The sequence below is a fragment of the Pan paniscus genome, chromosome 2 (assembly GCF_029289425.2).
Source record: "Pan paniscus chromosome 2, NHGRI_mPanPan1-v2.0_pri, whole genome shotgun sequence".
Lineage (NCBI taxonomy): Eukaryota > Metazoa > Chordata > Mammalia > Primates > Hominidae > Pan > Pan paniscus.
In genome coordinates this window covers 137,536,400-137,549,816 of record NC_085926.1, presented here as the reverse complement: position 1 = coordinate 137,549,816, position 13,417 = coordinate 137,536,400, and the positions used below count along the sequence as shown (strand labels likewise).

Below are 13,417 nucleotides of genomic sequence, written 5' to 3'. Positions count from 1 at the left end.
AGAGGAGAAAGGTATGCCTTTCCCTTTTAAGGACAGTGCCTGACCTAACACTTCTATTCAAAGATCACTGGCCAGACCTTAGGCATATGGCCTCAGCCTACTGCCAAAGACATTGGGAAAGGTAGCAATATGCCCAGCTGAAGACGCATTCTGTGACTAAAGAGGATGGGAGAATGGATATTGAGGAGTCGCCAGCAAACTTTATCCTACCAGAGGTCCTTGATGCTTGTTCTTCCTGCTAGATTATAACCTTCTTGAGGACAGGAACAGATTTTATTTACTCCTCTATCTCCGAGGCACTAGCACAGTAGCTGGTAGGTTGTGTTTTTAATTTTCTGCTATTTGCATTCCTAACAGCAGACCCAAAACACGCCTCACCTTCTAACCCCCTCTTCTGCCTTCTTTGTCCATGTTGACAGATCAGCTATGATTTTAGGCATATTTATTTTTCATCAGAAAATTTTACTTCTACCAGAATGATATTAGACTGCCTGCTCGTGTGTTTTTCAATATTGACTCTGAATTCCAGGGACAAGAGATGCTTAGAGGAGGGTTGTTTTCTTGGAGCTAGACAAAAGACTACAGCATTGGTACTTGGGCTTGACCTTCCTCATCAGCACCCTTCAGTGGTGACATCTCCCAGGCTGAGCTGGCCTGAGCGAGCTGCCTAATAGGTAGAAGGATGCCGAATGTGTGTCCAAGGGCTGCCAGGTCTTGGGTAACTAGAAAAATGGGAGGTATTTTTCAAACAAGGTAAAGAACCTCCGGGAAGCTGGTATAGGGAGTGACAAATTATGTTTTAAACACAATGAAAGACAAAGGAGCTAATATTTCTAGAGAACCCTCTATGGGCCAGGTACTGTGCTAGACAGGTCACCTCCAATAACCCTCATGAAAGTTCTAAGAGGTAGATATAATTATCTCCATTTTCTATGTGGCTCACTGAGCCTTAGGGAGGTTGATTGGACTCTTCACCAGAAAGCAAGCACAAACCCTTCCCTTCCAGGTGTGTTGAAAGAATTAGCATTGATGTGTGTGAAGTTTTTAGCACAGTGCCTAGCCTATTACTCAATAAACCCAGTAGTAGTTACTCAGACGTACTTTATTGCGGCAATTGAAACTAGTCCCAAATTATGAGTATGGCATTGCAAGAGATCTCATTCCACGCCTTGTGCTCCTTCAAATCTTTTGAAATTTCTCGAAACTAAAGAGTGGGCTGCCTGCTTTCCTGGGAGTCTCATAATTAGGATGAATGCTTAATTGACATGTTTGTTTCCTCCAAGGGGTGGCTGGCAGAGGATCCTTACACCGACAAGGAAGGTATGCTTTGCTTTTGTTTTTAGCAGCATTGTGTGCCCGTAGCAACAGCGGGTGAATCCAACAAAGTTAAAAAGAAAAAGTACTGGAGTTCGCATGAAGGTTGATTGCCCTAGAGAAGTAGACACGCTCACACAGATGGAAATTATTTCACCGACTCCTGAAAAATGTGGTCGTCAGCCCCACATACAAACCACGACTTGTGTTTTCTTTAAGATGAGGAGTCTGGTCAAGAGGTCTGTGTAATGAAAGATGTTTGTAGAATCCATTTCCATTCTGCCTGAAGCCATCTGCTTTATGTCTATAATAAACAGGGATGTTTTCAGCCACTTTCCCGGGCCTGGGCCCGTTACAAATGCTCACCGCAGGGAAAGGTAAATTGACTGCCTCCCAAGCGATGAGCATTAGCACGTTACATCTGCAGTGACGGCACTTAACCTTCCCGGGTCGCCTTCCTTACTGTGCCTCCGCGACGGCCTGTGACAAATGGGCTGAGGGGTGCACACTAGGTTAGAACTTAATGCACATGGAGTATTGGCCAGCATCACATTACGTGGTGAGCCAAGTGAGATGTGAGAAGGCGGAAGAGGCCATATTCCAGGAAGATGGAGGCCGTCTGACCTTCTCCAGCCAGAAAGACCTGAGGGCAGCTGGGGCCGTCCTGAGACTTTCTGATGTACCCACTGTCCCTGAAACTTCCGGATGCACTTGAGTACTCTTTCTGAAACACAGACTGAGCAAGTCACACCCCTGTTTAAAATCGTTCAGAGGCTTCCTCCTTGCCCATAGGATAAAATCTAAACTCCATGGGCACCCAGGGTCCCTCGTGATCCTTCCACTCTCTGCAGCTTCATCTTGAGCCACTCACACATCAGCTCCTGCCTACACGTGAGCCATACTGACATCTTTCAGCTAACCTCCCACCTTCAGCTGCTGTGTCTAGGCCTTCGCAGCGCTGTGCCTTGTGCCTGACACAGTGTTCACTACCTTCCCCAGCATCTCAATTCCCTCTCCGTTCTTGCTTTAGCTGGAAGGTCCCTTCTGACAGCCTGCCGCTAAAAATATGGGTGTTTTAACTTCCTATGGCTGCTGTAACAAATCACTGCAGCCATAGGAAACTAATGTGTGGCTTAAAACAACACAAATTTGGCTGGGCACAGTGGCTCACACCTGTAATCCCAGCACTTTGGGAGGCTGAGGCAGGCAGATCACCTGAGGTTGGGAGTTTGAGACCAGCCTGACCAACATGGAGAAACCCTGTCTCTACTAAAAATACAAAATTAGCAGGGCACAGTGGGACGTGCCTGTAATCCCAGTTACTCAGGAGGAAGAGGCAGGAGAATCACTTGAACCTGGGAGGCGGAGGCTGCGGTGAGCCGAGATCGTGCCATTGCACTCCAGCCTGGGCAACAAGAGCAAAACGCTATCTCAAAAAAAAAAAAAAAAAAAAAATCAAACAAAAACACAAATGTATTCCCTTCAAGTTTTGTAGGTCAGAAGTTTAAAATGAAGGGGTCCGCGTCCCTTCTAGAGGTCCTGGGGACAGTCATTTCCTTGCCTTCTCCAGCAGCTAGGGGCCGTTTGCATTGCTTGGTTCATGGCCCCTTCTTAGCACCTCTCTCTTCTCTGACGACTGCTTCTTTCACACATCTTCTTTCTCTGTTTAGCCCCGTTGCTGCCCTCTTTATGGGGACCTTCATGATAAAACTGAGTAATCCAGGCTACCCTCCTCATTTCAAGATTCTTTATGTAATCACATCTGTAAAGTCCCTTTTGCCATGTAACATAACATATCCACAGGTTCCAAGGATTAGGACACGGTCATTTTCAGGAGCCAATTATTCAGCCTCTCGCAGTGAGGTGTTAAGCCCTGAGCCCTGATCCCTTACCCTGGGGGTTATTGCCTATTGAATTGTCCTTCCCATAGATGACTGGAAGCTCTTTGAGGGTGAGGGCTGCATCTGCATTGCCTCCTATTGCATCCTACTGTCCAGTAGAGGGCCTGGCCACTAGTAGATGCTTAATAAGCAGTTGTCCACTGAGTAGATGGCAGTCAGGGCAGTGCCAGAGACCGGGCTGTTGTAGAGAAACTGGACGGACTCTGAAAACCAGTGCAGTGAGCAATGTCTAGGCAGTAAAATCTGGAAGGAATTGTCTGGACTGTCTTGGCAAATGGACAGCCATCAACCTCCAGTTCTCTAGGGCAGAGGGATGACCTTGGTGTCAATGTGCAGGAGGCCAGCATATCCCTGTTGACAGGATCATGGTGGTAAAGAGGGCCCAACAGGCAAGGATGTCTTTTTTAAATTTCAGATTGAGTCGGGTGAAGTGGGGCTTTGGGGAGGGATCTTGTGTGCCTTCAGGGAGCCAGAAAGTTCACTTTATATCTCTGGAAGGCTCATTCCATTGACTGGGACAGAACCAAAGAGAGGAGGTAGACATCTGACAAAAATACTTGGTCAGGGATAGACACTGACTCTGTTGTTCTTTCCACATGCATTTCCTGAGTACCTATTGGTGCCAGGCACAGTGCTAGGAGTTGAAAGGACCAAGGTGAATTTAAAAACCACTCTCTAATCACTTGAGCCCAGGAGTCTGAGGCTGCAGTGAGCTATGATTATGCCACTGCACTCCAAACTGGACAACAAAGTGGGACCCTGTCTCTTAAAAAAACAAATAAAAAATAAAAATAAAAAACCTCTAAGATATTATCTTCCACTTGGAGAAGAGCAACATGCATTAAAAAAATGACAGTTCTCTGGTGAAGAAACAAAAAGGTGATAAAATGTGTAACAAGTACAGAGTTAGCATGGTGGTGGGGGCAGTAGGGGGGGAGGTAAATATTCCAGGGAGAAAACCTTGAAGGCAGATCATCAGGATGGCGTTTCAGGTGGTCATGACTGCTTTTGCAGAAGCAGCATGTTGTGCTTGAGGAGTGGGATGAAATGCTGTCTAGATGACTGTGGAGTGGGAGGCAGTAAGCTGGGGAGGGGGCGGGAGCCAAAGGTAGAACCTGTTTGCCTTGTCTCCAGTTTAATGATAAATTCCAACAAGCCTGTACACCACATTCTCAACTTGTTAAATCCTTCAGCTGCAATTATCACTCTCTGGCCTCCATTAAATGCTTATTGATGAGAAGCCTTTCCCAATAGCAAAAGTCTCCCTCACTTGCTCCGTCTCACTAGATATTATTAGATGATAAGGGCAGATGGGACACTTTTATAGCATGCATCTTGCCTTGTGTCTGATGAGATTTGCACTCAAATCAGAGCCAGTTTATTGTCCTGGTAGATCCCTGGAGTGATTCCATTTTAGCCCTATCACTGTATTTCCCTGGGTTTGGCTTGGGAGGGTACTTAGTTGAAGCAAATTTGAGTGTACACATGGTACAGGTGCACTGACCCTGTTACTGATCCTGGGAATGTGCACTCCTGTGTCCTTCAGCCTGCGATATGGCCCAGACATAGCACAGTCACCACTAGAACAGTGTGGCTCAGTATGCCCACAGCAAAAAAAAAGAAAGAGAGGCACTTATTAAAGGTCATTTATTGTCCTTCTCAGCATCACACTTCATTGCTGTTGATGCCACCATTCAAACAAGTTGTTCTAATTTATAGTTTCTGGAAACTTTTGGAAAAATGGATGAGAGCCCCAGGTTACCTGAGATGCTACAGTTACATATTTTAATGGTTCTAACAATGTATATTTTGTCAAAATGAAACAGGATTTTGAAAGACTTCATAACAGTTGTAAAAAAACAGCCACCTTTTCAGATACAGTCATCACGAGGCTGCTCTTGTGAATAGCTTGGCACACTTTGCAAATATCTCATTAAACCATCCAATCTCCCTGGGAAAAAGCTAGCAGCAGCTTGTTGACTGCTTTCTTCCCACACAGTTGGGGGTATTCCTGCTGCCTCAAAGGAAGTATGGAGAGACCACGGCCCGCCTAGGCTGAGAGCTTTTCATCTTCACACTGTAGCTCAGAGTACATGCCCTCCAGCCTGCCAGTGCCCTGTTTCAGTCTTCACTGATCCCTACTCTGGGCCAGGCTCTGTGCTTCGAGCTGAAATTCCAAGAAGGAGAAAACACCACTTCCCTTCCTAAAGGGTTTACTGTCCAGTGGATAGGAAAGACACATAAGCAGGCTTTTTCAATAAAATGTCGCATGTGGTTTATTAAAGGTAAGTCAGAGATGAGTTAACCTAAGCTAGATGTCAAAGAAGCCATCTCAGCAGCCTTCCACCCTCCCAACTCCCAGACACCTGTATCCCCAACTCTGTGGCAGCCACAGTGAATTAGTTAATCCAGTTTCCAATCCCCTTTCCCTTACTGTTCTCACTGGAGAGGCTGTCAAGCTAAATAGATGCCTTTTCTGGCCTCTGTTGTAGCTACAGTGGCCATGTAACCTAGTTCTGGCCAATGAGACAGAAGCAAAATCTACAGGAGGTTCTAAAAAAGCTCTTGTGTTCTCGATTAAGAGGAATAGCCAATCTAGTACAGCTTCTTGCTCCTCCTTCTTGCCTTTATTGAGGTTATGATGTGACCATGAGACAGAAACTGAATGAATTGTAGGTCATTGTTGAGCCCATGATTTCATGTCATTAGGTGACTACTTCCAGACTTCTTGTCATGTTAGAAACAAATGAACCTCTCTTTGTTTAGACCACTGAGGTTAGGCTTCTGGTATTTGCAGCTAATATATCCCTAACTGATATAGGTACCTAGCAGGTAATTGATAAATAGTGATTGAAGTAATAAATAATGTGATCATATGAATTGGATCTTAACATATTGAGATGTGCCGGGGGGGTTTCTGGTTGGAGGAAACCAAAATAGCCTGTACAGAAGGTTGAAGCAGGAAGCCATGAAGATCTCACAAAGAGGTCCTAATAGGTAGTTCATTGTTGCTAGAATATAAAGTAGGAAACTGGATGAAAGCCTGGAGAAGGAGATAACATGGGCCAAGTTGAAACAGTTACCTTTGATACAAGCAGGGTCCCAGGTTCCTGTGACTGAGCACTCTACATGTTGCCCCCAGAACTGCAGGATTACAGCTAAGACCATCACAGCAAGATGAATAATAAAGGCAGTAAATGCATTCCACCCATTGGTTTCTGTATTATCTATTACTGCATAACCAATTACATCAAAATGTAGCAGCTTAAGATAACACATTTATTTACTATTTTTATTTATTATCTCACAGTTTCTGTGGGTCATGAATTCAGATATAATTTAACTTATAAAGCCTATCTTATAAAGCTTCAGTCAGTGTTCGCAGGGCTGCAATCACATCTGAAAACTTGACTGGGGAAAGAAAGATCACACCCACACTCATGCACATAGTTTTTGGCAGATCCAGTTCCTCACTGGCTGTTGGCCACCAGAGGTCTCTCTCACTCCCTGGGCCCATGGGCATCTCCACGGGGCAGCTCACAACCTGCCTGCTGGCTGCATTAGGGTGAGCAAGTGAGAAAGCAAAAGAGGTGAGCAAGAGGGAAGCCAGGGGCCTTTGGTAACCTTATCTCAGAAGTGGTAACCACTACTGCTGTATTCTGTTTGTTGTAAGCAAGTTTCAGCCTATACTTAAGGGATGAGATTACCAGTGAATTGTAGAAGGATCATTGGGAGCCATCTTAAACACTGCCTACCACAGACACACCGCCATCTCCTTTCTCCTCCTGCTCCATTAGGGTCAGCAGTAGCAGCACCTTTCTCACCATTGTCATCATCATCACCACAGCCACAGTGATTATTTATTAAATGCTTCTTACGTATCAGGCACTTTCCATATGTAACTATCCTCACTATAACCTTGTAAGAGTAAGTAACATTATCCCCATCTTGCAGGTTAGAAACCTGAGGCTCAGAGAGGGTCTCTGATTTGCCCTAGGCCTCACAGCCAGTGAGAGGTAGAACTAGGGGTCAACCAAGTCCCACCTCGAGGAGGCAGCATCTCAGAGGCAAGAGAGCCGTGTCTGCCAGCCTGCCCTGGAGCCTGGGCTGTTTCCTTCTCACCTTTAACCTCAACAGGGTGAGACCAGAGGGTGGGCTGCACCCTCTCAAAATGCTTGGGCCCCAGATAAAGGACAATAGGTGAGATCAGAATACAGTCTGCACATTAGATAATAGTCCAGTAACAATGTTGGTTTCCTGATTTTAATCATTGTTCTGCAGTTATGTAACAAAGTGTCTTCATTCTGAGAAAACACATACTGAAGTATTTAGAAGTAAAGAGATTTTATGTCTATGACTTACTCTCAAACATTTCAGAAAAAATATTTATAAACAGGTATGTATATGTGTGGAAAGAGAGTGATAAAGCAAGTGTGGTAAAATGTTAACATTGGGGAATCTGGATAAAGAGTATAACACATTTTGTATAAATTTTGTAACTTTTTCAATAAGTCTGAAATTGTTTCCAAATAAAAAGTGTTTTAAAAGTGCTAATCTACTCTAGGACCTTGTGAGATCTATTAGGACTACCAGAGATGGCACTACGGGGGTCTTCTAGCCCTCCTTCTGACCCCGTGGTGATCTGTCAGAGCTCAAGGAGGATATAGAGGTTCAGAATAGAACATGGGTTCTGGGATCAGGCTGCCTGGGTTCCAGTCCTGGCCCAGTAGCTTCTAAGGTCCCTGAGCTGTATGAGTAACCACTCAGGGTTGTTAAAAAGGACTTGGCAAGAGAAGGATACACCTTGGCATAGCACTTGGCATACTTCATGGCCCATGGCCAACCCTCCTTAAACGTTGTTTTAATGGCCTCCTCAGTCATCTTACAAGTGAGAAGTAATGGTCTGTGTGTGGTTTAGAGAGACTGATCTGGATAATTGTCTCAGTGCTAACTCGCTGACATGAGCTTTTGTCCCCATAAAAGCAGGGTGGCCACTGCAACAGGTGTGGATGTGCCTGACAAGATGAAGAGCCGAATACCTGTGGTGCTCCTGGCCTGTGGCTCCTTTAACCCCATCACCAACATGCACCTGCGCATGTTTGAGGTGGCCAGAGATCACCTACACCAAACAGGTCAGTCAGTGGGCCCTGAGTCCAACAGAAGAACTGGTGGGTTAGGTTTCATGGGGCTTTTCTGGCTGCTGGCATCACTATTATTAAAACAGCTCAGTTTATTTATTCACAGCATAACTAGTGGCGTATTTTTTTCATCATATTCAAAGGGTTGATGCTTATAGTCTTGTGACATATGTACAAGTCATACCCCTTGCCATAGAGCTGAACACATCTCAAGGTCTCCCCTCCCTGCCCACCTCACATTGGCAATGAACGACAACAGGCCCTCTATAGAACCTGTGCCACAATCAGGGCATCCTTCCTGGTACTCCCAACATCTACCTACACAGCCAGATGAATAGGTAGCATGTGCCTTAGAAAGCTCCTGATACTCTTCAGAGGGTAAGAAAATGCTTGATAATGGGCATTTTGACATTTTCTCATTTTAAAGAATAGATCTTAGATTATTACAAATTAATAATCTTGTATATAGGGCATTTCCAATACAGATGGCATGACTTTGACAGGAATATTTAATCAGCTGGAAATATATAATCTGAGAATATTTCACCTGCTTGACTTTCTATTTCATTATTAAAGCAGTAAAGTGACATTTGTAATCTGCATGATTGTTTCTAAAGAATATAAATAATGTATCTGTTGCTATCAAGTATATATGAAATTATTTACTTGTATATTTATGAATGTATTATGGATTCATATATGTATTTTGTGTTTCTATATTGTTTGTAAAAAGTTTGCCTTTAAGGACATTGTTTTTATACCAGAATCCATCCCTATTTACTTTTAACATAGCAAAAAGTATTTGAGTAACGTGGAAATTATTTCTTCAAAGAAATAATGCACAAGTATTAGTTCATTTTAAAGGAAATGTCTTTATTTTAGAAACATATTTTTATTGAAAAAGTAAAAGTGATATCCTATTACTACCAGTAGGACTGTACTGGTAGTAATAGGATAAATTTTGAGGACAATTTGGTGTTCTGTGACAAAAGATTTAAAGTCTCTACCCATACTCAGAACAAAGAGAAAAATGAACCAATGGAAACCAAGCCAGATTTGATGCAGATATTAGAATTAGCAGACAAAGACTTGAAAACAATTATTATAATTATGTGCTATATGTTCAAGTTAAGTAGAGATATGGAAAATATAAAAGGACCCAAATCAAACATCTAGAATTAAATACTACAACCTGTTAGATGAAAAATACACTATAAAGAATAAAAAACAGATTAGACATTACAGAAGAAAAGATTAGTGAACTTGAAGATGTAATAATAGGAACTATCTAAAAATATAGGAAGAAAAAATTTTAAAAAAGAAAGAATAACAATGAGATATGGGAAAACTTGAAGCAGCTTAATATACTTGGAATTGGAATCCCAGAAGGAGAAAACAAAGGAAGAACTAGAAAAAATATTTGAAGAAATAATAACTGAAATTTCTCCAAATCTGATGAAAACCCACAGATCCAACTATCTGAACAAACTCCAAACACAAGAAACGTTAAGAAAACAACACTGAAAAATATAATAATCAAATCTCTCAGAACCAGTAATAGTCAAAAGCAACGACAGAACAAAAATAAAGATGACAGCAGACATCTTGTTACTGAATTTACCAAAAGAGAATTTAGTGTAATAGCATTGTTAGAGAACTGAAAGAAAATACTGTCGACCTAGAATTCTATATCCATTCCATATCTGGCAAAAATATCTTTCAAAAACGAAAGCAAAGTAAATGCATTTTCAGGTATTCAAAAGCTGAAAGAACTCACCACCAGCAAACCTGCACTACAAAAAATGCTAAATTCTTCAGGCAGAAGGAAAACAATACCAAACAGAAGCATGGACCAACACAGGAATACAGAGCACTGGAAATGGTAACCACATAGGGCAATTATTAAAGATTTCTTATTGATTTTCTTTAAAAGGTAATTAACAGTTTAAATAAAAATAACAATACATTGTGGGATTTATAACCTATGTAGAAGTAAAATATATGATAACACTAGAATAAAGCTGAGGGGGTAAAAGGGAAATATACATAAAGTGGTATAACATCACTTAAAGATAGACTGTAAGAAGTTAAAGATATGTTTTAAACTCTAATGCAACTGCTAAAATGAAGCAGTTATAGTTAATAAGCATACAGAGGAAGTAAAATAGAATTGGAATGTACTCAGTTAATTCAAAAGAAGAAAAAGAAGAAACAGGGAACAAAAAACAGATGAGACAAATAGAAAACAACATAAGAGATTTAAACCTAACTATATCAATAATCACATTAAATATAAGTAGCCTAACAACTTCTGCAAAGAGGCAGACTGCCAGATTCAATAAAATAAGCAAGACCCAACTATAAATAAGCATACTTTAAACATAGTAACCCAAATAGGTTAAAAGTAAGAGAACAGAAAACTGTCCTATGCTAACACTAATTAAAAGAAAGCTGGAGTGGCTATAGTAATACAGAGAAAGTAGATTTCAGAGGAATGAATATTACGCGGGATAAATAAGGTCATTTCATAATCACAAAGGGGTTAATTCTTTAAGGAGAAGTAATACGCTTTTTGCACTTAGTAATATAACTTCAAAATACATAAGAAGCAAAAACGTATAGAATTGCAAGGAGAAATAGACAAACCCACATTTAGAGTCAGCTATTTTAATGCTCTTCTCAGTAATTAATAGAATAAGCACACAGAAAATTAATAGAAGACTTGAACAACACTATTAAACAATTTGACCTAATTGACATTTATAGACCACTGCATCCTACATCACAGAATACACATCCTTCCCAAGGGCACACAGAACATTTACCAAAATAAGCCATATTCTGAACCATAAAAGAAGTCTCCGCATGGTGCAGTGGCTCATGCCTGTAATCCCAACACTTTGGGAGGCCAAGGTGGGTGGATCACCTGAGGTCAGGAGTTTGAGACCAGCCTGGCCAACATGGTGAAACCCCGTCTCTACTAAGAATACAAAAATCAGCCAGGTGTGGTGGCACGCACCTGTAATCCCAGCTACTCAGAAGGCTGAGGCAGGATAATCGGCTTGAATCCGAGAGGCAGAGGTTGCAGTGAGCCAAGATCGTGCCACTGCACTCCAGCCTGGGCAGTGCAGCGAGACTCTGTCTCAAAAAAAGAAAAAAAAGTCTCAATAAATGTAAAAGAACTGAAGTAATACAAAGTGTATTCTCTGACCACAGTGGAATTACATTAGAAATCAATAACAGAAAGATCTCCGGAAGATCCCCAAATATGGAAATAAAATAACATACTTCGAAAAACTCATGGGTCACAGAAGAAATCAAAATGGAAATTAGAAAACGTTTTGAACTCAATGAAAGTGAAAACAATATATAAAAAATTTAGGATGCCACTGAAATAGTACTTAAGAAGAGTTTTATAGCACGAAATATTATATTAGAAAAAAAATGGTCTCAAATCAATGATTTCAACTTCCACCTTAATAAACAAATGAACAGATGAAAAACAAAATAAGCAGAAGAAAACAGATACAATAATTTGCCACACTATGACATTTTAGCAAATAACAGACCATATGTACGACAGTGGTCTGATAAGATTGTAATGGAGTTGAAAAATTCCTATTGACCAGTGACGTTATAGCATCGTGGCTCAAGGCATTACTTGTGTTTGTGGTGACGCTGATGTAAACAAACCTACTGCATGACTAATCATATAAAAGTCTAAAAAGTCTAGCATAGGCCGGGCACGGTGGTTCACACCTGTCCAGCACTTTGGGAGGCCAATGCAGCCGGATCAGGAGGTCAAGAGTTCAAGACCAGCCTGGCCAAGATGGTGAAATCCCATCTCTACTAAAAATACAAAAATTAGCCAGGCCTGGTGGCACACACCTGTAATCCCAGCTACTTGGGAGGCTCAGGCAGGGAATTGCTTGAACCTGGGAGGCGGAGGTTGCAGTGAGCTGAGATCGAGCTACTGCACTCCAGCCTGGGCGACAGAGTGAGACTCTGTCTCAATCAATCAATCAATCAATCAATTAAGTCTAGCATATACAATTATATACAGTACATAATAATTGATAATGGTAATAAATGACTAAGTTACTGAGTTATGTATTTACTATACTATACTTTTATCCTTATTTTAGAGTCTATTTCTTCTGTTTATTTAAAAAAAAAGTTAACTGTAAAAGAGCCTCAGGCAGCTCCTTCAGAAAGAATTCCAGAAGAAGGCATTGTTATCATAGATGACAGCTCCATGCATGTTTCTGCCCCTGCAGACCTTCTAGTGGGACAAGATGTGGAAGTAGAAGATGGTGATATTGATGATCCTGATCATGTGTAGGCCTTGGCTAATCTGTGTGTTTGTATCTTAATTTCTAACAAAATTTACAAAGTAAACATTTAAAAATAAAACTTACAGGATAAGGATATGAAGAAAAATATTTTTATACATCTGTACAATGTTTGTGTTTTAAGCTAAGTATAATTACAAAAGAATCCAAAAGTTTAAAAAGTTGTCAAGTTTATAAAGTAAAAAAGTTATAGTAAGCTAAAGTTAATTTATTATTTAAGAAAGAAAAATATTTTTAAAAATTTAGCGTAGTTTAAATAAACAGTGTTTATAAAGTCTGTAGGCGTCTACAGTAATATTGTAGTCCTTCACATTTACTCACGCCTTGATTCGCCCAGAGCAGCTTCCAGTCCTGCAGGCTCCATTCATGGTAAGTGCCCTATAAAAGTATACTGTTTATATATATAAAATATATATATATAAAATATATATAATATATATCATATATACATTTTATATATATAATGTATATATGATATATATACACACACACTTTTTTTTGAGACAGAGTCTCGCTCTGTCACCCAGGCTGGAGTGCAGTGCCATGATCTCAGCTCACAGCAACCTCCACCTCCCATGTTCAAGCGATTCTCCTGTCTCAGTCTCCCGAGTAGCTGAGACTACAGGCATGCATCACCATGCCTGGCTGATTTTTTTGTATTTTTAGTAAAGATGGGGTTTCATCATATTGGTCAGGCTGGTCTTGAACTCCT

The 13,417-nt window shown here is 41.1% G+C and overlaps 1 protein-coding gene across 11 annotated transcripts in view; it reads left to right on the top strand.

Annotated features, from left to right (window-relative positions):
• NMNAT3 (nicotinamide nucleotide adenylyltransferase 3) overlaps positions 1 to 13,417 on the top strand; it is a 120,621-nt gene that overhangs the window by 42,890 nt on the left and 64,314 nt on the right. For 6 of the 11 annotated variants that reach the window (XM_024928348.4, XM_034957510.3, XM_034957508.3 and 3 more), the window contains exon 2: positions 8,199 to 8,347. In XM_024928348.4, coding sequence (XP_024784116.3) covers positions 8,239 to 8,347 — 109 coding nt within the window. In that variant the 5' untranslated portion in view covers positions 8,199 to 8,238. Of the gene's footprint in view, positions 1 to 1,283; positions 1,321 to 8,198; positions 8,348 to 13,417 lie in introns of all 11 variants that reach the window. The other 5 variants (XM_034957509.3, XM_055110541.2, XM_008951941.5 and 2 more) reach the window with 2 other exon arrangements.